The sequence below is a fragment of the Otolemur garnettii genome, unplaced genomic scaffold (assembly GCF_000181295.1).
Source record: "Otolemur garnettii isolate 467f Iridium unplaced genomic scaffold, OtoGar3 scaffold00267, whole genome shotgun sequence".
In the NCBI taxonomy this organism is placed as follows: domain Eukaryota; kingdom Metazoa; phylum Chordata; class Mammalia; order Primates; family Galagidae; genus Otolemur; species Otolemur garnettii.
Window position 1 is genome coordinate 329,265 of NW_003852662.1, and position 26,824 is coordinate 356,088.

Below are 26,824 nucleotides of genomic sequence, written 5' to 3' on the forward strand. Positions count from 1 at the left end.
AAAAAAAAAAAAAAAAAGAGGTAGGTAGTCAGGGTCAAGAGCAGCCTTAACAAGAAGACATAGCAGAGATCTTCAAGGTCAAGGAAGTGCAAACAATTCAGAGACACTTGATGTATCAAAGTTAGGGGCTCCAGATTTTATTGAGTCAATGTCCAAGACTTTGGTGGGAGGGCAGTAGCAGGGCTCAAAGCTGTGTGGCTTCTATCACTGCTGTGGACGAGAACATAATGTGATGAAGACATTATGCAGGAGGTGTATTGAACCAACAGTGCCAGCCAGTGACTGGTGTCACTTGCATGTCATAATCAGTTCTTCATGACACTAAATTGAAATGCTCTATTTTAGGGAATCTCACCTCATCGTACTGTGAGCTCCATGAAACCGTGGCCTGAGTCTCACTCATCTTTGTCTCCCCAGTGCCTATGCTATACACAAGTGCTTGTATTGCTGAGTGGTTAAAATGGCAGGCTTGGCAGTCAGATAGATCTGTGTTGAATTAACATCATTGCTTTCCACCCGCCTGATTGACTTATTGTCTCTGGGTTTCAGTTTTCTCATCTCTAATATAACAACAACAATAATAATATTAACTTCTAGGGTTTGTCATGAGGGCAAAATGAGGTGACAGATTCAGAAATACTTAGCAGAATACCTGTGACAGAGGAAACATTCAATCGGTGGTAGCTCTCTGATGGTCGTGGCGTGATTGTAGAACGAATGGGTCAGGGACAAGTGGACGGAAGAAGTGTTGGCCTACACATATTTGATGAGGTCAGGACCCAGGACTGGGAAGAGGCTTCCTAAGAGCAACCCTGGCAGTCCTCCAAGTCTCCTCTCTGTCTCTTGGCATCTCTTGAATGACTGGGAGGCTGAGACAATGGGTATAATCTTTAAGCATCTCTCCCTTTGTGTAAAGCTAGCAATCATTTCAGCTAGGGGAACAGGGATCCAATTGAACTTGGGTAGGGGATGATGCTATTAATAAAAACATTTTTCGAATGTAACATATTGCTGTCTGTGCCCAGTGAGCTGTCGTTAGTTTGTGAACACTGTGCCTTTGGAAAGACATTGCTGGCAGCTTGAATGGAAGCTTAGGACAATTAGAGGCTTTGAACATTTTCAAACTAAGAAGTGGGATATGCATGTTCTGATTCTATGGTTTCTCCTGGGGTTTCCCTGGTGCACTTAACTAATTATTAGATGTAATTAGGAAAGCGGAGAAGTGGGGAGGCTGTGGGGGGCAGCACACTTTCCCTGAAACCTTCATTTCTTTGTGCAGAAAGGGGGCTGGGGAGACTGTCATTCTGTTGTGGAGAAGCAACGAAGCTTAGGGCACTAGATGTTGGGAAGGGTCCTGGGAGCATGGCTCTACCAGCGGACTCAAGCATATTGGGACCCATTTGTCCTGATAAAGTTTTCTTTTCTTCTTCTTCTTCTTTTTTTTTTTTTTTTAAATGAAGCAGAGTCTCACTCTGTCACCCTGGGTAGAGTACCTTGGAATCATAGCTCATAGAAAACTCAAACTCTTGGGCTCAAGCAATCCTCTTGTCTCAGCCTCTTGTGTAGCTGGGACTATAGGCACTCACCTCAACACCTGGCTAGTTTTAGAGATTGGGTCTCGCTCTTGCTCAGGTTGGTCTTGAACTCCTAAGCTCAAACTATCCACCCTCCCCAGCCTCCCAGAGGGCTAGGATTACAGGCATGAGCCACCGTGCCTGGCCCTTGATGAAGTTTTAAGTGGTTAACACAATTTTCCTTTCCTGCTTTCTCGGGGAGGAATGGTATTCTGGGTCCCTACCAGGTTCTTGGTCCATTTTTAAAAAAGAGTTCACTTTTTGTGTGCCCAAAGCAGTTAAGAAATGATGTCCTTCTTTTAGAACACATGAAGATGACGAGAGGAATTTCCACTTCTGGGTCAGCTCAGGGCCTAGCCACCACAGGCTGTACAAGATTTTTCTCATATGCCTTGGCCCAGATCCTTGGCCCCAAAGTTGGGCCAGGAACACTCTGTTTTTGAAGCTCTGAGAAAAGGAGACATTTGTAGGGCCTTCTGCTAGCTGAGTTTTCTTCAGAGGGGGACATTCCATTTGGACATAGTGTCAATTTGCTCTTGATGCAATAGAAACCACACTCTTACACATGAAACACGGAAAGACATGGCACTCAGTGTATCATCGCCCACCAGGGGTCATAGTGCAGACTTACGCAGGTGTTTTGAGAAGAAGGGAGAGCCCTGGCAGCTGGAGATGATGGCTTATATATGTTTTTTCCCCTGCCAACATGGTGTGAAGTTCATTGTCAAAAGATCATCAAATACCAATCCAGTATTTCTACTTTCTCCGTAGGTCACCTGTCTCCATGACTTTTTTGGTGATGACGATGTGTTTATCGCCTGTGGTCCTGAAAAATTTCGCTATGCTCAGGATGATTTTTCCCTGGACGAAAATGGTAAGCACCATCACTGGGTTTTATCACTCCCTTGTTCTTCCTGCCTCGATCCCTTAGGATCTCCACGGTTTCTATGGTCTGGAGAACATCTATGCATGGTCCCCTACAGGCAGATACTGTTAGTCTTTCTCTTAAATATTTGGGTATATGGGTCACTAAGTGAAAGGTTGACTGTCTCAGAGTTCCAGCCTCCAAACTCAATAAAACTGACCATCTGCCCTAGGGGTGACCATATTTCTTGAGCCATGTAGGCTGACAGTCACAATCAGACAATCAGATGGAACATTTGGAGTCAGAACTTGGATATTGTACATACGCTTTTTAAAAAGTCATCATACTCCAGCTATTTGGCTTATAATGATGGTCCTATTTTAGGAAGAGTTTTCTACTGTATTCTTAGTGTCAAACCCATTGCTGCCCCATTCCCCCGTTTTGTGATTTAGGATTCCAGAGGTTTGTTAACCTTAGAAAGAAGCTAAACATCTGCCCATCTCCCTTTGCTTGAGCCCAAGCTCCAGGTGCAAGTTAAAGGTGAATTAGCTCACACACTAACAAGGTTAGGATGGGATCCTGATGGAAAGACACAGTCAAGACATATTTCCCACCTAGGAGAAGTCAAGTATGAGAAAAACAGAGGGAGTTTTACCATTATTAGTCTTTACAAACAATTCAAATGACAAGGACCCTGTAAGAGGTGGCATTGCTGCTGTGTTCTCTTTTGGAAGCGGCAAATGATCATAGAATAACTGAGCAAACCCTAGGTTATGTCCAATTTGTTATACCTTCTACATCTCTAGCTCTGGACTGTGATCACCAAAGTTCATCAACCAAAACAAGAAGTGAAACCAAAATGGGCATTCTGCTTAACTCGGTTTCCTGAAGAACTCCATTTATCAGAATAGTTCCCCTAATCTTACTATTTATGTTTGAATACATTTTGAAGTAGGAAGCAACAAGGAGGTGTCTGTAGAGGAAAGACTACCCATTGCTCAACTGTTGGTGCCACTTTGCACACCACAGCCCAAGGCTGGAAAAACTGTATTGGGAAGAACGCTACATTGAGATGCAGGAGACTTGACTTTTAGTCCTTGTTCTGCTACTGTCTTGCTCTGTGGCTCTAAGCAAGAGGCTTTAGCTTTTGGTACTCTCATCAGCCAAGTTAACATAATAATTCTCTCCTAAAACTAGCGCTTTCAGTGCCCCAAATGGCCACAGTAGGGTATGCAGAGTAACCCTACTGCATGGAAAAGGCACTCTAGATGTGTCACACTGGGGCTAGAGCAAGTGCCGGAACATTTAGAAGACTCCTACACGCTCATGAGCTTTCTTCAATTCTGAGTGGCAGAGTCATCAATTCATTAAACCAGCATAAAGGGATTATGATAATGTACATTGAAAATCAAACAGAACTCTATGAACGCAAGACGGTGCTGGTGGTAGTCGTGCTTATTTGTATAAAATGACATGACATCCATCATGTGCCTATTGCAATGTGTGGTATGTAATAGACCATAAATGGTAGTTCCCTCCCTGTTCTTTAAATTACTTATGGGTGTTTCATTTGTGTGGCCGCAACCTCTGAGCTATCAATCTCTACTCCGAGGAAATTAATTAAACATTGTATCAATGGGTGCTATTCTGGGACATGGCTAAGTTGTACACAAATGAGTGACTTGAGTATTTAAATTACCTACTGGACCTGCTTTTGGACTTTGGTCCTTGTTTCCTTAATCCAGGGACTTAAACACCTAACTTAGATCAGGTGACTTCTGGAAGTTTCGCCCATACCTTCTTTCCCAGAGAAGTTCCTATAACTAATGAGCACCACCTGTAGTCCTGAGCCACTCAGGTCCTTTGGCCTTGATGTTTATTTCAGTTTGCAGAGGCCGATAACATGCTAAGTCTGAGGTTTACCCTGCTGTCTGTGTCCTTTTGCCCTAGAATGCCGGGTCATGAAGGGAAACCCTTCAACCTCTGGCCCAAAGGCATCCCCAACACCTCAGAAGAGTTCAGCCAAGAGCCCTGGCCCTATGCGCCGAAGCAAGTCTCCAGCTGACTCAGGTAACGACCAAGACGGTGAGTGCTCTTCTGCTAACTGTGCATGCTGACTTTATATACGCTCCATACCCTCTGCATGCAGAGGAATGAGTTCCTCATGAACACCACTGTATCTCCATGAAAACCAATTCTATCAATTCGGAGACTAGAACAGTTCAACTTGTTTGGAGTCATGGAGGCACAGCCATCACTTTTGTTCTAATCAAACGGGTGCAGATCTGGCCTGTTTTCCATGCTTGCGGTAATGCTTCTTGTCATAGTTGTCCTCATTGTCATCATCTTCAACATCATTCAGCCAAAAAATATAGTCAATGAAATAATCAAGTCAAACATAAATTTGAAACTGAAAATCTGAATCAAGAACAAGAGTGTAAGAAAATGATCCCCCCCCCAAAAAAATGATATCCCAAATTGTCAGTTCAGTTGATACACTTGAACTTCGGATTTGACCCTGAACTAATTAGACGCCAAAATGAAAGGGAGACAAGTACACGTAAATATCTACATTTTGCAAAAGGAGACAAACTAAGTTGCCTTCAGGGGGCAGGGTGGAGAAGGGAATGGGTAAAGACCTACCTAATGGTATAACGGATACTATTCGGGTGACAGGCACACTTAGAGCCCTGACTCAAGTATTACAAAAGCTATTCATGTAACTAAAACATGTGTACCCCCTTAGTATTTTGAAATAAAATGAAAAAAAAAATTTTTTTTTTTAAAGATATGTTGCCTCACTCTCACAAGGAGGAGAGAAAGCCCGGACAAGGTTCTGAAAGGAAACAAATTTATCATCTAAGATTTTACTTAGTGCGTAGTGAGTTATCTAAAAAATGAGAGATCACGGCCAACCCATGAACTGTGGTGAGATTAGGAGTTATCAGTCAGTCTGTGGTGAGATTAGGAGCTTGCGCCAAATGTAAATAAACTAAGCCACCAAGCAGACCATTTAGTTTAGCTGACCTTTTTTTTTTCAGAGCATGATTTTTTTGATGAAGGCAGCAGTATATTGATGCAACTTCTGTCTTGTCTTGGACTACCAGTTTGAGTGGCACTGATCTAAATGTTAAAATAAATGGCCACAGAAGTCCAAGTTCAGAGGCTTAGTAGACTCATGCATAGACAATTTGAGTTGTCCATACTACGGAGATTATATGGTCCAAAAGACTTACACATTTGTCTTCCCAAGGCTCAGGATTCATCATGAGAATTCTTCTAGTCTGAAAGCCTTCGGGAAAGATAAGGGCCCTTTAGTTTGGGACAGCTTGAGCAGCCTATTGGCTTTGAAGTATTTATGCCTAGTAAGACAGCCTGCCCTGCCTGTCTCACACTGCCAGGCCGGTACATATACCAGCCATCTCATTATTCTCAGGGAGAAGAAACTAAAGTGTGACAAGCCAGTCCAGGCTTTTGTTACTTCCATGTCTTTGCGTAACCTGTTCTCCTGTACCTAAAATGCCATCCCTCAAATCTATTAGCTTTCTTTGCTTGAAAACTCCTATTCATCCTTGAAGACCTCACACAATTCTCTGTAATACTATAGCATGTCATTCATATCTCTGGGGGTAATAGTCACCACACTATGTTTTAAAGTATGTGTTTACTTGTCTTCTTCCCCAACTAAATACTTAGCCCCTTGAAGGACCACGTTCATTTTTGTATCCTCAGTGCAGAGCACAGTGCCTAGCCCTTGATGCTCAAGTAATGCTTGTGAGTGGATAGATGCATAGTAGCACCTATTTTATCCAGCATGGTGCTAAAGTCTCAGTAAGCATTTAAATGTTTGTTGAAGGAATAAAAATACATGTGCTTTAGTGATATCTTGTTCAAGTTATGGAAAAGCTCATGACTATAAGCAAATTCATATTGCTGAAACTATAAAGACCTGGGTTTTAACACTGAGACTGAGAAACCAATTGTTAGGACTGTACTTAAGTAGAGAATTGTAAAGCAAACTTGGTTAAGAACCATAAAGTCAGCTTGGCGCCTGTGGCTCAAGCGGCTAAGGCGCCAGCCACATACACTCAAGGTGGCAGGTTCGAATCCCCAGCCCGGGCCTGCCAAACAACAATGATGGCTGCAACTAAAAAATGGCCGGGCATTGTGGCGGGCGCCTGTGGTCCCAGCTACTTGGGAGGCTGAGTCAGGAGACTCACTTGAGCCCAGGAGTTGGAGGTTGCTGTGAGCGTGATGCCATGGCACTCTACCCAGGGGTATAGCTTGAGGCTCCGTCTCAAAAAAAAAAAAAAAAAAAGATCCATAAAGTCTGGCAATAATTGCTTAGCTAATTGTTTTTCAGAGACAGCACTAGCTATTTCTGGAATTTCTAACCAGTATTACTTACTTCTTACTGTGAAACAATTTACTCTAAAATGTAGTACCTTAAAACAAGCATTTATTATCTCAGTTTCTGTGGGACAAGGAATTCTGTAGTGGCTTAGCTTGGTGGGTCTGGCTTAAGGTCTTTCATATAGAGAGGGTATTGGTAGGGCCTGTAGTCATCTGAAGGCTCAACTGGGGCTGTAGGATCTATCTGGAAAACAGGCCATTTCTAGGAAATGTTAACTACTCCCCTTTGAAGGTGAAAGAAAGCCCTTAATATTTCTCTTCAGCAGGGACTCAAATCAAATGAAACATTGACTCAGTTCAGATTCAGCTTAAGGAATATTTTAATGTTCTAATTCATTAGAAAATACATAGATTTGATTCTGGTTTGAACTAATTTGCTAGATTTTAAAATATATGAGGGTGATCCAGAAAGTATCCAGCCATATATGTCTCTATTTTTCATATTATATGTTTGGATACTTTCTGGATAGCCCTTGTATGTATTTGGTCCAATTCATGGTCCAGTTAATTTCTGCATTAAATTTGACTTAAAGTTTCATAAACAGATGCTATTTGGTCTATAATTTGCATCATAATTCGATTCCTTAATCCTTAGTCCTCACATTGTCTCTTTCCTGTTCTACTCCCACATCGTTCTACTTTATTCCCCTCAAGTTCAATCCCCTCTCCCTCCATTATTAGTTTATCTCAAATGGAATATTTATTGTTAAGCCCTAAACTCGAGTTAAGAAAGAACTTGATTGTCCATATAGTACTCCTGAAAGGAGGAAGTAGCTCATTCTCACTGGGCAGAGCTGATGGACTCTTAGACTCCATGTCACATTGGTCATGTCTGTCTTTAAAGTAGGCCAAACACTATAGTAAAGGGATAAAATCTGAGCCCAGGAGGCTCCTGTGAGATATTTGAAGGAAAGCTTGTGCAGCGCCACCTTTTGATTAACCCAAGACTTGCCATTTTGATGGACAAACGTAAGCTTGCCTTCAAGAACTAAAGACATTTCTAGTGTACTCTCTGTTTACATGTCAGTCGTCAATGTGTTAATTTTCCCTTAATTTGCCCCCAGTTGCATTGAATTGAATTAAAAGGGCCAAATAGCTAGTTGCTGAGAAAAAAAATCGTTTCTTTTTCTTTCTTTCCCTTATTTTTAAGGAGTCCCCAAAGAAACCAATTACCCATCCTGGTAGGCTGAGAGAACTGTAATGTGATAATTAGTTTGCTATTCTTCAACAGTAAGTGATTATTGTAGCAATCCAATGTCCTCCATCTCCCTTCCCCCAACTCAGAGGTACCTATTACTGAAAGTCCAACCTTCCCTGTTTCCAAATGCCCAAGAGAGATGGCTTCTCAGCCTTTAGAAAGACAGAAAACAGCAGATGGTTCAGGAGAGAAGTGTGTCTTGGGGTCCTCCTTTTCTAAACCTAGCAGACTGCTTTGGGTTGCTTAAGATAGAAGGACCTGGCTGTTCTTTTCTTCTTGAAGGTGACTGTCTGGCCTTGCTCTGTCCAATAGAAATATAACGTGAGCCACAAATGCAAGGCGTATTTGTAATTTTACACTTTCCACTAGTTGCATTTTAAAAAGTTAAAAGAAATGGGCAATGGGCAGCGCCTGCGGCTCAAAGGAGTAGGGCGCTGGCCCCACATGCCAGAGGTGGTGAGTTCAAACCCAGCCCCGGCCAAAAACTGCCAAAAAAAAAAAAAATGGGCAAAATTCATTTTGCTATATTTAGTAATACAATCCAAATAGTATTGGTTCATGTGTAATCAATGTAAGCAACAAAGTATTTTATATTCTTTGAAACTGCATTGTATTTTCTGCTTACAGCACATCTCAATTCTGACTAGCCACACTTCAAGTGTTCAATAGCCACATGTGACTAGTGCCTACTGTTATTAAACGACACAAAAATGCCTTTCTTCTGTAGCTGAGAGGTTTAAGATAACGATCTTTTACACTCTTAAATGCACCAGCTGAGGGAGGTGACACACAGGGCACCCATACCATCTTCCCGGAGAGCTCTGTGCCATGAGGGTACTTGCATGCCATGCTGGCTGCTCTGTTTGCCATTGTGTCATGACACTGTAGATGACACCCAGCTGGTTTGGCGGATGAAAGAAAACTCTTGCTAACCACTTCCTAATTTAAACCAGATGAAATGACATAGAAACCCCAAAGATGGCTGTCAGCTCTGGTGTCTGCTTCTACCTCCTTCCTGTCCGTTTCTCTTTCCTCTACCACAACTTTCCCCCCTCTTCCCTAGCCCCCATCTGAAAAATCATAGGAAGGAATTGCCTAAGGAATGACTTGTAAAGGAAGAGCCTATGCAGCAAGAACTCAAAACAAAACCACATGAGCTTTGAAATCCAAGAGACCTGTGTTCAAATCCTGACTTTGCTTCCCCTAACTTGAATGTGCATATGAGTGCGAGTATGTGTGTGTGTGTGTGAGAGAGAGAGAGAGAGAGCCTGGCCCACCATAGACACTCAATAAACAGCAATTATTATCCTATTTTTGTTGATAGGATCGATAAGGTGGCTTTAGGGGATGGAAAAGTTTTTGATACGCCTTGTCTCAAAGGGGAAAATGGACTGGACCAAGAAAGGGAGGAGAGAAATGAGAGAATTTGGAGGTGTATAAATTAAAGGTGGGAACAGTGAGGCAAGGCTATGGTTCTGAGGAGGGAAATGAGAGTGGGAGATCAGTCCCAGAGGGAGAGGACCCTCCCCCAAAGCATTCCTAGACTGCCTCTGAGAAACGGAAGCTCAGAGACAACAGCTAAGGATGTTTAGTCAAGAAGAATAGAGGAAAAGGAGGGATATCAAACAGCGGTGCCATTTCCGGCCACTCTCCAAATGAGATGTGACAGCCTCTCCACGTGGGTTTACCAATCTGAACACACGCAGTTCATCAGGCCCTATTTGCATTATTTCCTGCTGTTTCTCTTACTTGACATTTATGTGAATTGGCTCCAGAATCTATATCAAATGGCACCTTCCCAGATTTTTTTTTTTCCCAAAGAATCCACAGTAGAAATGTCGGTACGAATCCATTTTTTATCTAGTCTGTACATGCAGGGGCTCCTTCAGCTTGTAATGAATCTCCATTGGCCCGCGCATGCCTACATTTTCTCATTTCTCTGCGTCCATCTTTGCATTTCCTTCCAGGAGGGAACTCTGGAAAAGTCTGGGAAAGAATCTGCATTTTTTCCCCCCAACAATGCAGTGAATGGCGGTTAAATCATTAACAACTGATTTCCCAGATGCTTATTGAATATTGGTGACAACAGATAGCTGGAGATGGATTCTCTGGAGGAGGGAAGTGGGGAACAGATATAAATGTACAATAAGCATAGAGAGAGGCGTACATGAAAGCTGTATTGATATACACCCCTAAATGTATTAGGTGAAAAACTTTCCGAGGATATTGAGAAAAGAACTGGAAGTTGAGGGAGAGCTTATATATTTAGATCTGTAGTCAGTAGGTGGAAACGGAATCACATGCAGAGATGCTTGTGGCTAATAATTTCCCACATTTTGGCAAGGCCAGTGGGCTCCTTCTTAGCTAGATGAGTGTGGAGGTAAAAAAAGGTAGTTTTAATATTGGGAGTATCACAGCCACTCCTTGACAGCCTGACTAATAAATACTGGGAAACTGGAATCTGTAAAGTATACGCCAATCACGTAAAATAAAATGATAGACTTACCTGGGGATGCCCACACCTGTTGGACCTCGTGGCTGAGGTAGAGATCTTTTGGAAGATTTCCATTGTGTCAGTTCACACAAGTCACCACAATTGCTTCTTGTCTGGCTGGCTAGGGTACACGTCTCCCTGGGAAAACCCTCGGGCAGTGTAGGTGGCCCATTAACTCTTTCAACTATTAACTCCTTCATTTCCTACAAAGAGTAATGGACTGCTTTGTCCCACTGTGGGCCCACAGACTGGCCTTTCCTAAAGTGCATTCTTTAGTCACCAGTCAGCCTAGTTCCTTGACAAAGTCTAGCTCTCACGTTCTCAATGCTGTTTGACACAGGTCATGTTATTCTTTGGGTGGCTTCCATGGAATGTAAACACAACACTCTAAGCTTACCTGGCCCTGCTGTGTCTGTTCTCTGCCTCCTCTGTGGTCTCGGTTCAAGCCATTAACACCTCCCTCCCCCAACTCAGACTAACGTAATATCTTCTTACCAACCTCTCTGCTTTTATCCATTCCCCACTCCGCTCTGGTCTTACCTCAGCTGATGGAGTCATAGGTCTAAAATGCAAACTTGATCATATCCCTTCCTGCTCAAAATCTTTCGGTGACAGTTCCTTCTGAAACCAAACCCAAACTTCTTAATAGGTCACACAACAGGCCCCGAAGTTCTGACCGCTGGGACTCCAGCCTCATCTGGAACTCCCGGCTGGCTGGCACCCTGAGCTCGAGCCATTACTTGTTACTTAGACTTCTGTAAACATGCTGTGCTCCTTTACACCTTTTCTCAGCCCTAGTAACGCTGATTCTTCTTTTTCTTCCATGGATGTATCGAGATTCGATTCACATACCATATAATTCATTAATCTAGAACGTGCAGTTCTGTGAGTTTTGGTTTAGCCACAGATTTGGGCAACAATCACCACTATTAAAATGACAGAAGGTCTTTGTCTTTCCACTCCCCCCAAAAGATCCCTGGACCCATTAGGAGGCACTTGCCATTTCTCCCCAACTTCTCCCCCACCTTCAGCCCCCTGGCAACCATGAATCTGCTTTCTGTTTCTATAGATTTTCCGATTCCAGACTGGTCTTTCAGGATTTCTCAGATGTGGCCTCTTCTAGTTTGCCTCCCAGTCCCTCGATTTCAAAGACTGTGCTCTGGGCTCCTGTAGTGCCCTCTGCAGGGCTCCGCCTTAGCACTTATTCCACTGGATACTTGCCTGCCTCAAACCCCCATGTCTAATACCTCGCCAGGCTCACAGGTAGCTCCATAGCCAGTGCTAAAGCAATGAATGACAGGGAGGATGACCTCTCAGCGAGTGGATGAGTGGTGACAGTGCTGAACTATCCATTTTTCAGCTCACTTGCCCTTGGGTAAACTCAGCAACCACCCCACTGATATCTCTTTCATCTCCACAGTATCAACTGTGCAGCGTCCAGAACCCAGGGAAGCATTGCCATAAGTGGTGCAGAAGGAATAGACCCTCAGGAAATAGTCATGATAACAGCAGTATGAGCTTTACCCGTGAGACTAACAACAACACTCTCAGGCCATCTTTCTGCTTAACTTTTTCAATTTTCTATTTATTCCTTCCCTCTCTCCCCTCCCCACTCTCCTCCCTAACTCTCCAAACACCCTTAGGCTCTTCACCTTTGTTTTTAAAGCACATTTTGGAATTTCTCTGTTTACCAATGTGGGGCTTGAGATTTAAAAAAAAATACTGTAGCACGAGGTGTCTGAACGTGAATCCACTTTGAAAGCTGTTTAATTGTTCTATTTTAATGCACCGCGTTTTCCCCCCTCCCCCGTTGGATATTAAAAAGCTCATTAGCAAGGGAATGTAAAGCAATTAGCAAACACGACGCAGTATAAAAGCAGAGCTATTTCATTTTCAGCGTTTTCTTGGTTGAAGCCGGATGGGGGTGCACCCTGAGTCTGGCTGCCTTTCTATATCTCTGGTTTTTTCCCCTTTCATTTTCCTCACATCTTCTCTTCTAATCTCGTACCCTATCTTTTTTGTCTCCCCTCCCCTCCATTCCCCATTTCTTTCCCTTTTATTTTGATTCTCTCCTCGGCCCATTCTGCTGTTGGAGACTTTCTTTACACCTCAGTGTCTCTTTCTCTGTGCTTTCTCTCTCTTTTCCCCCCTTCTTTCTTTCGCACTAGCCTATTTTCTCTTTCCTATCCCCCAGGATGAGGTAGAGAAGTGGGGGAGATGAGCCCGAAACGAGACGGGAGAGGTTGACATTGGGGCCGTAGTGCACTTACCCCATAATCTGCCACCAAAGGGGATGTGCCCTGGCCAGAGAATCACTCATATTTCTTCCCCTTTAAGGTGCCTCACTTTTCTCCTCTATGAAATGAAAGCAAAATAATACCTTCCCAGACTACCTCCCAGAGATGTTAGGGTCAAACCTTGGAATGAATATGAAAAAGGTTTGAAAAGAAACAGACCCCTGTGATTGGCAAGCACTGGAGGGAAAGGGTGGGAGGATGACCGCCTTGCACTGCGCAGACACCTAATTAGCTGAGGATTGTGGTTCTTGCCCTTTGGAGGAATGTGGCTCTTTTTCCCTTTGTCCTACTCACCATATCACTTGGTTGTCTGTGTACCTTGTTGGAATGTTCTTAGCGTCTTTGGAGGGGAAGGATCACGTGCTCCTTTTATGCTGTTGATTTTTATCCCTTCCTTTTCTCTTGCCTTGGCCTAGCTAATGGAACCTCCAGCAGCCAGCTGTCTACCCCGAAGTCTAAGCAGTCTCCCATCTCTACACCTACCAGTCCTGGCAGCCTCCGGAAGCACAAGGTATTAAGTCTCTTATACCTTACTAAAAGTCCTTTGCACTCGGGGTTTCCTGAACGGCTGGGTGAAGGTTGTCTCTTCCATTCTATTTCCACAGCACGTTAAGACCAGAATTCCTATTCATTGGATTCCATTAACTTGAGGTTTTGGGAATCCCAGCAGGGACCAAGCTTCTGGTCACTTCTATTCATTCCTTTGATCCCTGGTTTATTTCCAGTTACATTCTGGTACTTCTTACAAAGGTCTCAAGTACCTATCCTGATCTCATGAGGTAACCAAACCAGGTCCTGGGGGTCAATGAAGCACTTGTCTCTCCAATTCAGAGACAAAGCAAAGGCAGCATGGAGAGTAACTTATGTCACCTGGCACTAGTCGACATAAACGACAAAGATAGCTGTCAAAAAAAGTGGCACTGACTTCCTCCCTTTAGTTTTGCTGGATATCCGCAAATGAATGTACCCTGGTTTTGCTATGTACTTGCTCTTCACTACCAGGCCTTGAGCACCATTTACACACCTGAAGCTATCCCAAATAAATATGCCATTAAGATACTACTGGATACATTGTCTGGCTTCACTATCTAAACAGATTTCCGCCCAGAAAGCTCTCCTGTATAGAAAATCTGGAGTGGTCACTGCCTTAAACCCCTTATCCCCGAGGCAGTGTTGATGCTGATGTGGTTTCTTCTCTGAGGACCACACTGTGGAGCAGCTTCCTTCAGGATTCTTTGTCTCTCTCCCTGCTCCTGACACTTGATGTGGGATGGAAAAAGACAAGAAGCCAACAGTACGGCTCACACCAGCCCAGAATCACAGCTGATCAGAGCTGGAAGACAGCTTCGATAGAGAGAAATTTGTTTCAGTTGATTCTCTCAACAATTTTCTAAGGCTGACATCTTACAGATGAGGAATTTGGGACTCAGAAAGGTTAAGTTACTTACTCCAGTAAAACCAACCGTAGGGCTGGTCCGCAAACACCTCCCCTGCTACACAACAGCCACTTCACGCTAGTTTGTGAGAGCTGATTGTGTACGTTGCTGTCCATCTCTGTTTTCAGTGGTATCTTGTTGGCAACTTGAACTTTGCCCTGATGGGAATATTTACACCCTGAAAATTGGCAAATATTATAAGTCAAGGTGGTTGTGTTGTTTTTTTTTGTTTGTTTGTTTGTTTTCTCACAGAAAGTCAGAGTATTAAACATTTAACAGCACAGCACTGCCTGACAGCCATTCTCATGTCCTTTTCCCTACATCAGGTGTTTAATTTCCTGGATCATTTGGCCATTGCCCACCCCATCATTTCTAGTTCCTGTTGTATTCCTTTATTGACCCTTTTCACTTTGGACCAGAACCTTCTGACTGTCTTGCTAAGCTGTTTGGTTTCCCCAAAGGTGGATTTGCAGAGCTGTTTGTGTGGCCAGTCTTACCCAGAGATTGTGAGATGAAAAAGCTTTAGTTATTCTTTGCTGAGCAGCAAAGATCGTTAATATAGACATTCTAGGCTCAGCGCCCATAGCACAGTGGTTACGATGCCGGCCACATGCACCAAGGCTGGCAGGTTCAAACCCAGCCCGGGCCAGCTAAACAATGACAACTGCAACAAAAAAAAAATAGCCAGGCACCTGGGCACCTGTTGTCCCAGCTACTTGAGAGGCTGAGGCAAGAGGATCACTTGAGCCTGGGAGTTTGAGTTTACTATGAGCTGTGATGCCACAGCACTCTACCAAGGGCAACATAATGACACTCTGTCTCAAATAAATAAATAAATAAATGGATGTTCCAAGGTAAGAAGAGCTTGCCTCTATTTTCCACTACACTCCCAGTGCCACCTATAGATGACACTACTTCTTACTATACCTTTGTCATATGCCTTTCTGCTCCTACCTTCCTTCTGGTTAAGTGCAAGCTATTCTAGCACCTTCCATCTTCACAAAGTGCTGAAGGCAGGTGGGCACTTGGTTGCACACTTAGAGACATGCAGCTTTTCAACTGACATGTCCGATTGATTTAGGCTGAGGACCCGGCGTCCATAAAACCATTGAGGTGAGTGTTCCCACGGTTAAACTGTTTCTCCTGGTTGGGCTTGCAGGCACTTGTGGCTTGTTTGTTTTTTTGACTCAGTTCTAAAAACTGTTTTAACCATTGAAGGGCTAGGACAAGCTCACGGGTGGTAGCCTTGCCAGAGCTTCACTGTTTTCTTAACTGTGGAATTGTCAGTGTATCATTCTATTTTTTTTTTAAATAACTCCTTTTTAAGACAGTTAAGCAAACAAGCACTACGTAATAAGTGATATCAGTTTCTAGAGCAAACTTTGAAATAAACATCTAGATTTTGCTATAATTCTCACTATGTTTAAAACTTGTTATTTTTATGTCATTTCAAACTTACAGAAGAATGGCGAGAGAAAAAAGAATGCCTTTATCTCTTTTCACAGATTTACCAGTTGTTTCTATTTTGCCCTATTTATTTTTTGATGTTCTTTCTCTCTCTCTCTCTCTACACACACACACACACACACACACACTCACACACACACACACACAGAGTGCATTTCATTATTTTTTACCAAACCATTTGAGATGAAGAGCAAAGATTATTTCCCTTTTGCCCCTAAATACTTCAGTGTATATTTCCTAAAAGAAAGGATATTTTTGGCTCGGCGCCTATAGCTCAACCGGCTAAGGCGCCAGCCACGTACACCTAAGGTGGCGGGTTCGAATCCCCAGCCTGGACCCGCCAAACAACAATGACGGCTGCAACCAAAAAATAGCCGGGTGTTGTGGCGGGCACCTGTGGTCCCAGCTACTTGGGAGGCGGAGGCAGGAGACTTGCTTGAGCCCAGGAGCTGGAGGTTGCTGTGAGCTGTAATGCCACGGCACTCTGCCCAGGGGGACAGCTTGAGGCTCTGTCTCAAAAAAAAAAAAAAAAAAAGAAAGGATATTTTCTATCAGAAGCATAGTACAAGTATCAAAATCAGGAAATTTAACACTGGTACACTTATTTATTTATTTATTTTGCCATTTTTAGCCAGGGCCAGGTTTGAACCCACCACCTCTGGTAGTACACTGTTTGGTCCATATTCAAATTTTATCAGTTTGCTTCAATATTATTCTTTTCCTGGTCTGAGTCCAATCTAGGATCACACACTGCCTTGTTATCATGTCCCTTTAGACGTCTTTAATCTGGAAAAGTTCCTGAGACTTTATCTTTTGGTACAGTATATTGTAGAAATAAAGAGTACAAGCCAGTATTTGATAGAATGCCCTTCAATCTGAGCTTACGATTAGACGGAGATTATGCATTTGCAACAGGATATCATAGGAGTGACGTTGCATCCCTCTCAGGGCATCCTATCAGAAGCCAATAGCCTCATGCATCACTGGTCAAAGAGATTGAACTTGTTTGTTTGAATAAGCTAAAAAGTGTCTTGTGGCCTTGGCTTAGTCCCCCTGGGTCTCAGGTCTTAGTTTCATGCTCCTCCTTTCACACGGCTACCTGAGCCTTAACACCATGGAGTCCCTGGGCAGTGGGCCTAAACAGATCTCATCTAACGTTCCATCCAAGTGGACCTGAAAGGTGTGAGTCATAGGGGAGACAGGAAGCAGGTGGCTGAGGCCATGACTTTCCTCCTGCGCAATTGGAAACAAACTTGAAGTCCCAGTATCCCTTTGGTAACTTTTGATGGCTGTGGCGGGGCTCTAAGCTGTAATCAGCCTCTTGGCTTCCCCTCTTAAGCAGCTCATGGAGAATCCTCTTTAATGCAGCTGCAATGAGGTTAGCCAAAGTCCGCATACTCAAGTGCTACAATATGGACACAAAGTAAATCCTTGGATAGTTAATGAGAACATTTTGCATTTCCATACCGCCTTACCCTATTGCGCAGCCATTTTCCCACTTACTCATGTGCTATCCCTGTGAATGAGATAGGGCAGATAGCATTTCCATTTTACAGATGAGAGAAAAGAAGTGTAGAGTTTAAAGACAGCCCCAGTGTGATTCAACAAATATGTATTGAGGATCTTCTTTGGAGAAAGTATCGTATCAAAGATGTTCAAAGAATCTAGCCACATAGGGAAGCATTTTGATTTACTTAATTTTTTTTTTTTTTGGCCGGGGCTGGGTTTGAACCCACCACCTCTGGTATCTGGGGCTGGTGCCCTACTCCGTTGAGCCACAGGCACTGCCCTACTTAGCATTTTTTTTTTTTTTGGCCGGGGCTGGGTTTGAACCCGCCGCCTCTGGCATATGGGGCCGGCGCCCTACCCTTTTGAGCCACAGGTGCCGCCCTCTACTTAACATTTTTTTTACAGATTGGTGACCCATGGCTGGAAATTTGGAGGCATTTCACATGCAGGGTTGTATGGAGACAGAAGGATAATATATTTGACATATTATTTGAAATTGTAACTCATACTACTTAAATATACATTTTCCTTTATGTTTTTAGACCTCTCTTCTCCTGTAAGTGCTTGGAAAGAGAGTTTGATGAATAAAACAGGGTCTGGACCCTTAAATCACAGACACAACTAACTCCAATATAAGTAGACTTGGGTAGTGTAATAAAGAGCTAAAAAAAAAAAAAAAAGGACTACTGAGCTCAAAGGAGGGTGGGAAAGACATCTGACTGAGGAGGGTAGTGGCACTTGAGGCAAGTTTTTCGCCAAGGTGACATTTAAGTTGGGCCTTGAAGGCTGAGTTGGTTTTACAGGGCTGGTGAAGAGAACAGGCATTACAGCTTTAAAAAATCAGGAAAAACGAAGCCAGGCCATTATAAAAGTACAGGGCCCATTAAGGAAAGAACAAACCCAAGCTAGAAGCCAGGTTTCTCAAAGCCCCTCCCTGACTTCCTTTGGACTATAAACTCCTTGGACCAGAGATCGACTTTTTGTTTTCTCTAACACAACAATATCGCCAGCACAGCTGTATTTATTACAAACATTGTGTTCTGTAGGGCTCCAAGGGACCAAGCAAATGAATTTCAGGTGCAAATTATTTGTCCTGTTAAGCAATATGTGTGTGTCTGTATTTCTACATATCAATCAACAAAAACAAAATGTTGACATAATTCCTTGCCCTGAACATTGTTCCACCCATACAAAAAATACATGTCGAATATGAAAGAAACTGATGGAGATACACAAGCACAGAAGTTGATAACTAGGCCTCGTCCTGTGGATTCTCTCCATATTCTGCTTCTCACCCTGTTCCTTCTGAATCACAGCAGGTATAAGTGGCGCCTCCTCACCATTTCACCCTTAGGGCGTATCTCCCCTTCCTCTAAGATAAAAGTCTGGACCGATCTTCTTAGATAATTATTTCCACTGATCAAGCAACTCCACTGAAGTGCCTGTTCTCTGAACAGCTAACAACAGGGGTAAACTGCTGAGGCCCAATAGTTCAGTGTAGTGGGACTCAAAGTGGTCCCCACATTATTAAAAGGCCCTTTCGTACTGCCTGAAAAATATCCCGAGAATTCACTGACTTGGCAGTGTCCGTCTCATTTCCCTTACTTTGGTGTAACTGAAGAAAATCATGCAGTGACTGAAGTTATATTTTACAGAATTTTTGCACTAGAAGGAACTTAAAATAGCTTATGGCTCACAGCTTCGTTGGTTTTAAGCTATAGAAGCAAAGGGCCTAAAAGGGGAAGTTAAGTGGCAAAGGTGGGCCTAGAATCTATATCTCCTGGCTCTTAATCCTGAGCTTTTCCTGTTACAGTGGAGTTTTATTATATGCAAGCTTAACATAAAGGAATTCAATAGTCACAACATAGAATAGAGCAAAACAACTATAAAACTCTCTCTTACATTTGTATACATCATTACATTCCCAGTATTACTATATACAATGTATATACATATTGCTGTATATGGTTGCATTTTGGGAATCACATAAATAGTGCTTAATTGTCAATATAAGGAATTTTCAAAGGTACTTTTAAAAAATTACAGATTATTGGGTGGCACCTGTGGCTCAGAGGGTAGGGTGCCGGCCCCATGTGCCAAGGATGGCGGGTTCAAACCTGGCCCCGGCCAAACTGCAACAACAACAACAAAAAAATAGCCGGGCGTTGTGGTGGGTGCCTGTAGTCCCAGCTACTTGGGAGGCTGAGGCAAGAGAATCACCTAAGCCCAGGAGTTGGAGGTTGCTGTGAGCTGTGACGCCACGGCACTCTACCAAGGGCAATAAAGTGAGACGAAAGAAAGGAGAGAAAGGAGAGAAAGAAATGAAAGAAAGAAAGTACAGATTATTGAAATATAATTCACATACTATGGAATTTATCCTTTTAAAGTGTAGAGTTCAATGTTGTTTTTAATCTGTTCTTCCAATCTCTGTTTAGTTTGAGCACTTAATCTACTGATTTTAATGTAATTACTGCTAAAGTAGGAATTGCATCTACCATGTTGCTATTTTCTATCTGTCTTATGTTATTTTTTTGTTCCTTTGTAACCTGATTCTTGTTTCTTTTGTGTTAAGTATATACATGTAGTTTCTAGTGGTACAACATTAATTCCCTTGTTTATTTTTACTAATTTTATTTTGAGTTTTTTCCTAGAGGTTGCCTTGAGGATTACAATTAACATTTTAATACAATGTACGTTAGATTAATACCAACTTGATTTAAATTGTATATACACATTTTGCATAGCTCTGTTCCTTCCCTCCCCCTATCCTTTGGGTTCTTATTGACATACACATTATGTCTTTATACATAGTAAGACCATCAACATATTTTTATAATTACTAGTCCATGCTGTTGTCTTTTGAAGTAAGCCAGACACAGAAAGAAAAATACTGCATGATCTCACTTAGATGTGCAATCTAAAAAAGAACAAAAAAAACAGGTCAAACACAAAGAGATGGAGAATAAAACAGTGGTTACCAGGGACTAGGGGCTAAGGGGAAGAAATAGGGAGATGTAGGTCAACGGATCCAAGGTAGTGGATATGCAGGATGGAAGAAGTCTAGAGATCTAATGTAACGTGAGGACTGTAGTTAATAAAATTGTATTTTATTAGGGATTTTTTGTTAGATAGATTTTAGCTGCTCTTGTAACAAAAAGGTAACTATGTGAGATAATAGATACTTCACTTCACTATGGTACCCACTTTACTCTCTCTCTCTGTATCCCATAATATCATGTTGCAAACTCAAATATACACAATAGTATTTATTTAAAGAAAGGGAAAAGTTAGAATAATAAATTTGCACTGCCTTTTATATTTACTTATGCATTTAGCTTTACTGGTGTTTATTATTATTTTTTATGTGGATTTGAATTCCTGTCTATTGTCCTTTTATTTCTCTGTGAAGGATTTTCTGTAGTATTGCTTGTGGGACGGATCTGCTAGGAATGAATTCTGGGTCCTGGTTTATCTGGGAATGTCTTCATTTACCCTTCATTTTTGATAGTAATTTTGAATGCAAAATGTCATTTTGCTTGATGTAAGGGCCTTGATCTAGTAAGTCTCCCAGCCTTTGGAGAGAGTCTGTTCATGTGTTGAGCCATTATTTTATTGCTCGGCCAGCCAGTTCACCACTCTCCCTTATCCTGTACTTCATGCTTGGGCAGGACCTAAAGGTCAGCCAGAGGGGAGAGATTAGGGCCATCTTCAGTCTTTTCTGAGAATACACCCAGTCCTGAACATGTGCCTGGTCTAAATTCCCAGGAATATGTTGCTTTTCAAAGCTCCCTACAGACAACTAATTCTACAGCTTTTCCTTTTAAGGTTTTGAGCAGCTTCATTTGCCCCAACTCTTATCCTTACCTTAGGCAGCTGTGATTTTTTAAACAATTGCAACTGATTAATGTCCCTTGAAAAGGCGGTTCACTGCAAGTGTGCTCTGAGCCAGGTCGGATAATGAGAGCAGGAGCTTCTAGGGAGCTACCTCACAGGTCAAAGGAAGGGGGCATTATGGATCACTCCAAATGGCCAACTGCATCCTCCAGTGGCTACTAAGTTGCTGGTTTGCACTGCTAGTGTAGTTGTGAGGCTGTTGGCTGGATCTTATAAGAATACTACAAGCCTGGACAACCATTTTCCCGGAATAAACATGAACAGTTCTTGGATGTTGCAAGCTTTTGGTTGATTTCCAGAATTCTGAAAAGAAGATTTGGACAGTTTTGCCACTGTTACTGCATTTATGTAGGGATAGATGGTCAGCGGGTCTTACTCCACCTTTCTGGAAGTCCAGAGTTGAAGGATACCTTTGATTATGCTCAATTTTCATTTTATTCAAGTACTTGAGAACTAAATCCCTTTACAGATGCAACTCCATCATACGCCACTTCACCCAGATTCAGTTTTTGCACTTCTTTTACTTCCTCAGCATTGCATTTACCTGTTTCTCAGTTTTCTAAGAAATTTTTGTTTGGTAGGTTAGAACAGAGATGCCAAATCCTGCCTGTGTCTTGGTTATTTTTTTCATGGATTGCCCTTTGGTCTAAAAAAAAAAATGGTTTGGGGCAGTGCCTATGGCTCAAAGGAGTAGGGTGCCGGCCCCATATACTGGAGGTGGCGGGTTCAAACCCGGCCCCAGACAAAAACTGCAAAAAAAAAAAAAAGGTTTTTATATCTTTAAAGGCTTATAAGAAAACAAAACTCAAACAAGGAAGAGTCTGTGACAGAGAACTATATGTCACCTACAAAAAAGCCTCAAATATTTATTGCCTAGCCTTTTACAGAAAAAGTCCAAACCCTGATTTACAGTGAAGACATGGTGGGTTGGTGAGAACAGAGTCTATTTGCTATAGTTGCCTTTGGCGTGTTTTTAAATCATTCAGTATTCGTTTGTTAGGCCCAGATTATGGTCTCAGAGCTGGAAGAGACTTTACAGATTCTCCATGCCAAAGGCTGCATTTTACTGATGAAGAAGTCAAGACTCAAAGACTTGTTCAGTGTCATAGTATTAATTAGCCAGGACAAAAACATCAGGTTTCTGAATATGCTTTACTTCTCTTTCTATTCTAAGCTGTCTGAAAGTTTTCTTGCTCCTTTCCCAGCCAAAAAGCATTCTCAGTCTTAGATAAATAAGTCCTCTGCTTCCTGATGTTCTCCCTTTCCCTCATTTCTGCTTTTTCCTCTTCCTCGAGGAGAAGTTATGTTCCATAGTTTTCTTGGATGGTCCTCTGTAGAAGTTGTTTCCATTATACCAAAAGGGGAGCTGTCTCTTAAATAGCCAAAGAACCGATCCTATGTTTTCCAATTCTCTTTGGTATCTTACTGACAAGAGGCATGAAAACAGTAGTTTTCAAACTGTGCTCCATTTGGGCAGGGGGAGAAAGATGGACCTGGGTGAGACTTTGCTTCCCCCACCTATCATTCAACCAATACAACTACACTTTTACCTGTTTCATGTATGGGGCTTCCATGTAAGATTTTAATTGAATAAGGTGTTTCAGTGGAGGGAGGAAGAAAGAGACAGAGAGAGAGAGATTTGAAAACCATTGATTTAGATGACTATGGATGAAATCCAAGAGGAATCACAAAGATCTCCAAAAAAGGTTCTGGTAACAATGGGAAAAATCAGTGCCATATTATTCCCCCATCGTCTTAAGACACAGACAAAGCATGGGGAAGTATTGGAACCAGAAACCCAAATTTCTGGTGGGAAACAGAAACATTAGGAAATAAGGTAGAAATAGGTAGACGTGGTATATTTTTCCAGTTACCATTTGTTCAGGACCTGGCAGTTGTCTAGGAGCCTGAAATGAACCTGTAAGGTGCAAATGTCAACCAATGGAGAAAAGATACCCTTTTCTATAAATAGTTCTGGGGCAATAGGATTTATTTCCATAGACCAAAAAGAAAAAAAGACAATAAGCCTTGACCTAAACCTTACATATTATGCAAAAACGAACTCAAAAATTGATTACAGGCAAAGAATTATTAGAGTAGACCAAGTAAATTCTATAAAAGGAAAAAGTGATAAATAAGATAAATTGAATCTCATTACAGACAAAGACCATGCAAAAGTACGAAAAGACAAGCTATGTGCTGGGAGAATATTTGTAACCCACATATCTAACTAACGGATTATTTAGAGAATATAAAAATAGCTCTTAAAACTAAACAGTAAGAAAAAACTCAGTTAGGAAATGAACAGAAGATAGGTAGGAACATTTTACTGAGGAGGAAATACAGATATGTCAACTAAACACACGAAGAGATATTTAACATCATTAGCTAGCAGGGAAATACAAATTAAAACCATGGTGAGACATACATTGCTGGTGTTGATGTATCAATAGAATGATATAACAACTTTGAAAAGCCAGAAAAAAACCCACAAAACAAACAAAAAACAAACCAACAAAACAACCCCACAGTGATATCACTACAGAGATATCACTACAAATGCACAAGAATGGCTGAAATAAAAAGTGGTGACAGCTTGGCACCTGTGGCTCAAGTGGCTAAGGCGCCAGCCACATACACCTAAGGTAGCAGGTTCGAATTCAGCCCGGGCCTGCCAAACAACAATAATGGCTGCAACCAAAAAAATAGCTGGGCATTGTGGTGGGTGCCTGTGGTCCCAGCTACTTGGGAGGCTGAGGCAGGAGACTCGCTTGAGCCCAGGAGTTGGAGGTTGCTGTGAGCGTGATGTCATGGCACTCTACCCAGGGTGACAGCTTGAGGCTCTGTCTCAAAAAAAAAAAAAAAAAAAGTGGTGACAAACCCCAATCCTGGTGAGGATGTGGAGGAACCGAATCACTTACACTTTACTGGAAAGAGGTGAGAATGTAAATAGCATGGCTGCTCTGGAAAACAATCTGGTAGTCCTTACCAAACTAAACATACATATCCCATATGAGTCAGCAATTATTAGTCTTAGGTATCAATTTCAGAGAAATGAAAACTTATGATCATGCAAACACTTGAACATGAATATTTATGATAGCTTTATGTGAAACAGCCCCAAAGCATAAATGTGCTTCAAAAGTAAATGACCAAACCACAGTACAAGTTTAGTATGAACCACATCTCATGTGTGCTTCAACAAGTAAATGACTAAACCACACTGTGGTACATCTATGCCATGGAATACTACTTAGCAATATAAAGGAACAAACTATTGATACATGAAACGATTTGAATGACTCTCCCGGGAATTAATGCTGAATGAAAAAGACCACTGCCAAAACGTTACATACTATACGATTTTGTTCATAAAACTTTCTTGAAATGCAAAAATTACAGAGATGGGGACTAGATTATGCATTCTCATGGCTTAAGGATGGGAAGGGGTGAATGTAGTTGTAAAGGGATACCACAGGAGGACCCTATGGTGTGGAGTACCGTTCTCTATCTTGACTGTGGTGATGGTCACACAAAATACACATGATAAAATTGCGTAGGACTACACACATACATATGCACACACACAGATGAGTGGATATGAAACTGCAAGATGTTACCATTAGGGAAAATTGAGTGGCGAATACCTTGGTCCATGGGTACTTCCCTTTACATTTTTTCAACTTCCTGTGACTCCATAGTTCTTTCAAAAATTAGAGAAAATATTAATGAAAAAGACAAAAACAATCATTCCAGGGCTCAAGATGTCAAGAGGTGGAAAGTTAACTCTTCTCTTCTCTTCTTACAGGACCTGTATCTGCCTCTGTCCTTGGATGACTCCGACTCACTTGGAGACTCCATGTAAAGGAGAAGAGAGCTCAGAGTCCAGAGTACAAATCCAAGCTTCCCATTAAAGTAGAGTACTTCTGCTCAGTGTCCAACAGGGCTATTGGTGCTTTGAGATTTTTCTTTTGTTGTTGTTGTTGTTATTTTGAAAAACACCTGTAATATGTTGGGTTTATTTTCCCGTGATTTCTCCTCCGGGCCACTGATCCACAGTTACCAATTCTGAGAGATAGATTGATAATCATCCTTTGGTTATCCATCCAGGGATACAGAATGTGCTGGTCCATGACCTTTATTATGGAATGCTTAGGCGCCTGCATTCTTTTGGCCCCGTCTCACTTTGCTCATACACTATAGTCTTCCTTCTGTAGAGTGTTTACACACGTAGCACTTAAAATGTTGTAAGCTTTTGGGGACAAAAGCTCATTGGAAGACCCAAGAATGACCAATCCAAGTGCCCCTGTCTCTTGATCCCAAGGATGCTGGAGGATCCTGGGAGGGCAGCAAGGCAGCTCCCCAGCCTTGCTTTTCCCTCCTGCTTGAGCTCTGGTTTGTTGTCCAGTGCCAATTCCAGTTGTCAAAGGGGAGAAACACCAGCAACTTGTAATTGTGACACCAGATGCTTAGGACTCCAGTACAGGGCTAGCTAAAATAAACTAGGCAGAATTGGGAATTACAGAAGACATTTTCAGTAGAGTTTATAAAGCACAGATTCCTGATCAACCTCTCCACAGGGGCCATTTGGAATCAAGAAGCAATTGCTAAGAGTTTGGGGCAAGGGACTTTGTACACCTGATTCCTCTAGGAGGCTAACATACCAAGTCGTTACACGAATTGTATGGTATCCATCTATCTCTGTTCTATTGAATGCCTTGTAAACAGCCAACACTGAAAACACTGTGAGAATTTGTTTTCAGGTATGACACCTTTCGGTCGCTTTTTATAGCCAGAAACCAATATCCTTTTTATAAAAACTCATGTCTGTATTTCAGGAGCACACTCTTCAGGCTCCTTTTTTATAAACTGGTGATTTTTCTTTTGTCTAAAAAACACATGCAGAAAATTTACCAAAAAAATGCAGAAGACTAGAGTAGTTTAGAAAACACGCTGTCACTGCCAAACAGAAACCTCCGGGAGAAAACAAAATGAATAGCAGAGGCCAATTCAATAGAATCAGTTTTTGATAGCTTTTTAACAGTTATACTTGCATTAATAATTTCGATGTGGACCAGACATTCTAATTATATTTTAAAGGAAATTTTATGGCATATTTTAAGCAACTCTTTTTTATCTACAATCCTGATATTTCATACGGAAGACACGGAAACCTTTCACTTGTTTTTAACATTCGAAGGGATTTCTCTTTACTAAGGACTGATCATTTGGAATAGTTCTCAGTCTTCGAGGTACAGATTTCATAATACTGCTTTTTGTCTGTAATCATAGCCCATAATGGCAAAGACAACTGAATTGAAGTGAAAGCCATGCATGCCAATTTTGTGTTTGCTTTTAGCAGATATGAACATTTCTGAATTTCCTTGTAATTGTTCAGATATTTTGAAAGGTGCAGCATTCAGAGCCAAGCAGCTGTTTGGCTACTGAATGACTCGCCGTTATTCCTCCGCTCGAAATGGAATGAGCCTGCTGTGTGTGTGTGTATGTGTGTGCATTTGCAGTTGCTTCAGAATTAGAAAATCCTCCAGGATACCCTGACATGGATTGGTGGCAGCTTGAGGGTATTGCTGATGGGTGCTGTGTAGGGGGGAACCCAGCGGTGAAAGGGGTGGCTCAGGTGCCCCTAGACAAGTCTAAGATGTCTTTATCTGCCAGA

General features: G+C 42.0%; 1 protein-coding gene across 4 annotated transcripts in view; it reads left to right on the forward strand.

Moving 5' to 3' along the window:
* Positions 1 to 26,069, forward strand: part of DCX (doublecortin) — a 91,323-nt gene extending 65,254 nt beyond the window's left edge. The window contains exons 4-7 of one of the 4 annotated variants that reach the window (XM_012813483.1): positions 2,346 to 2,448; positions 4,390 to 4,509; positions 13,258 to 13,352; positions 24,956 to 26,069. In XM_012813483.1, the coding sequence (XP_012668937.1) occupies positions 2,346 to 2,448; positions 4,390 to 4,509; positions 13,258 to 13,352; positions 24,956 to 25,012 (375 nt within the window). In that variant the 3' untranslated portion in view covers positions 25,013 to 26,069. Of the gene's footprint in view, positions 1 to 2,345; positions 2,449 to 4,389; positions 4,525 to 13,257; positions 13,455 to 24,955 lie in introns of those variants that run through there. The other 3 variants (XM_003802947.2, XM_003802948.2, XM_023508717.1) reach the window with 3 other exon arrangements.
* Positions 26,070 to 26,824: the final 755 nt, after the last annotated feature.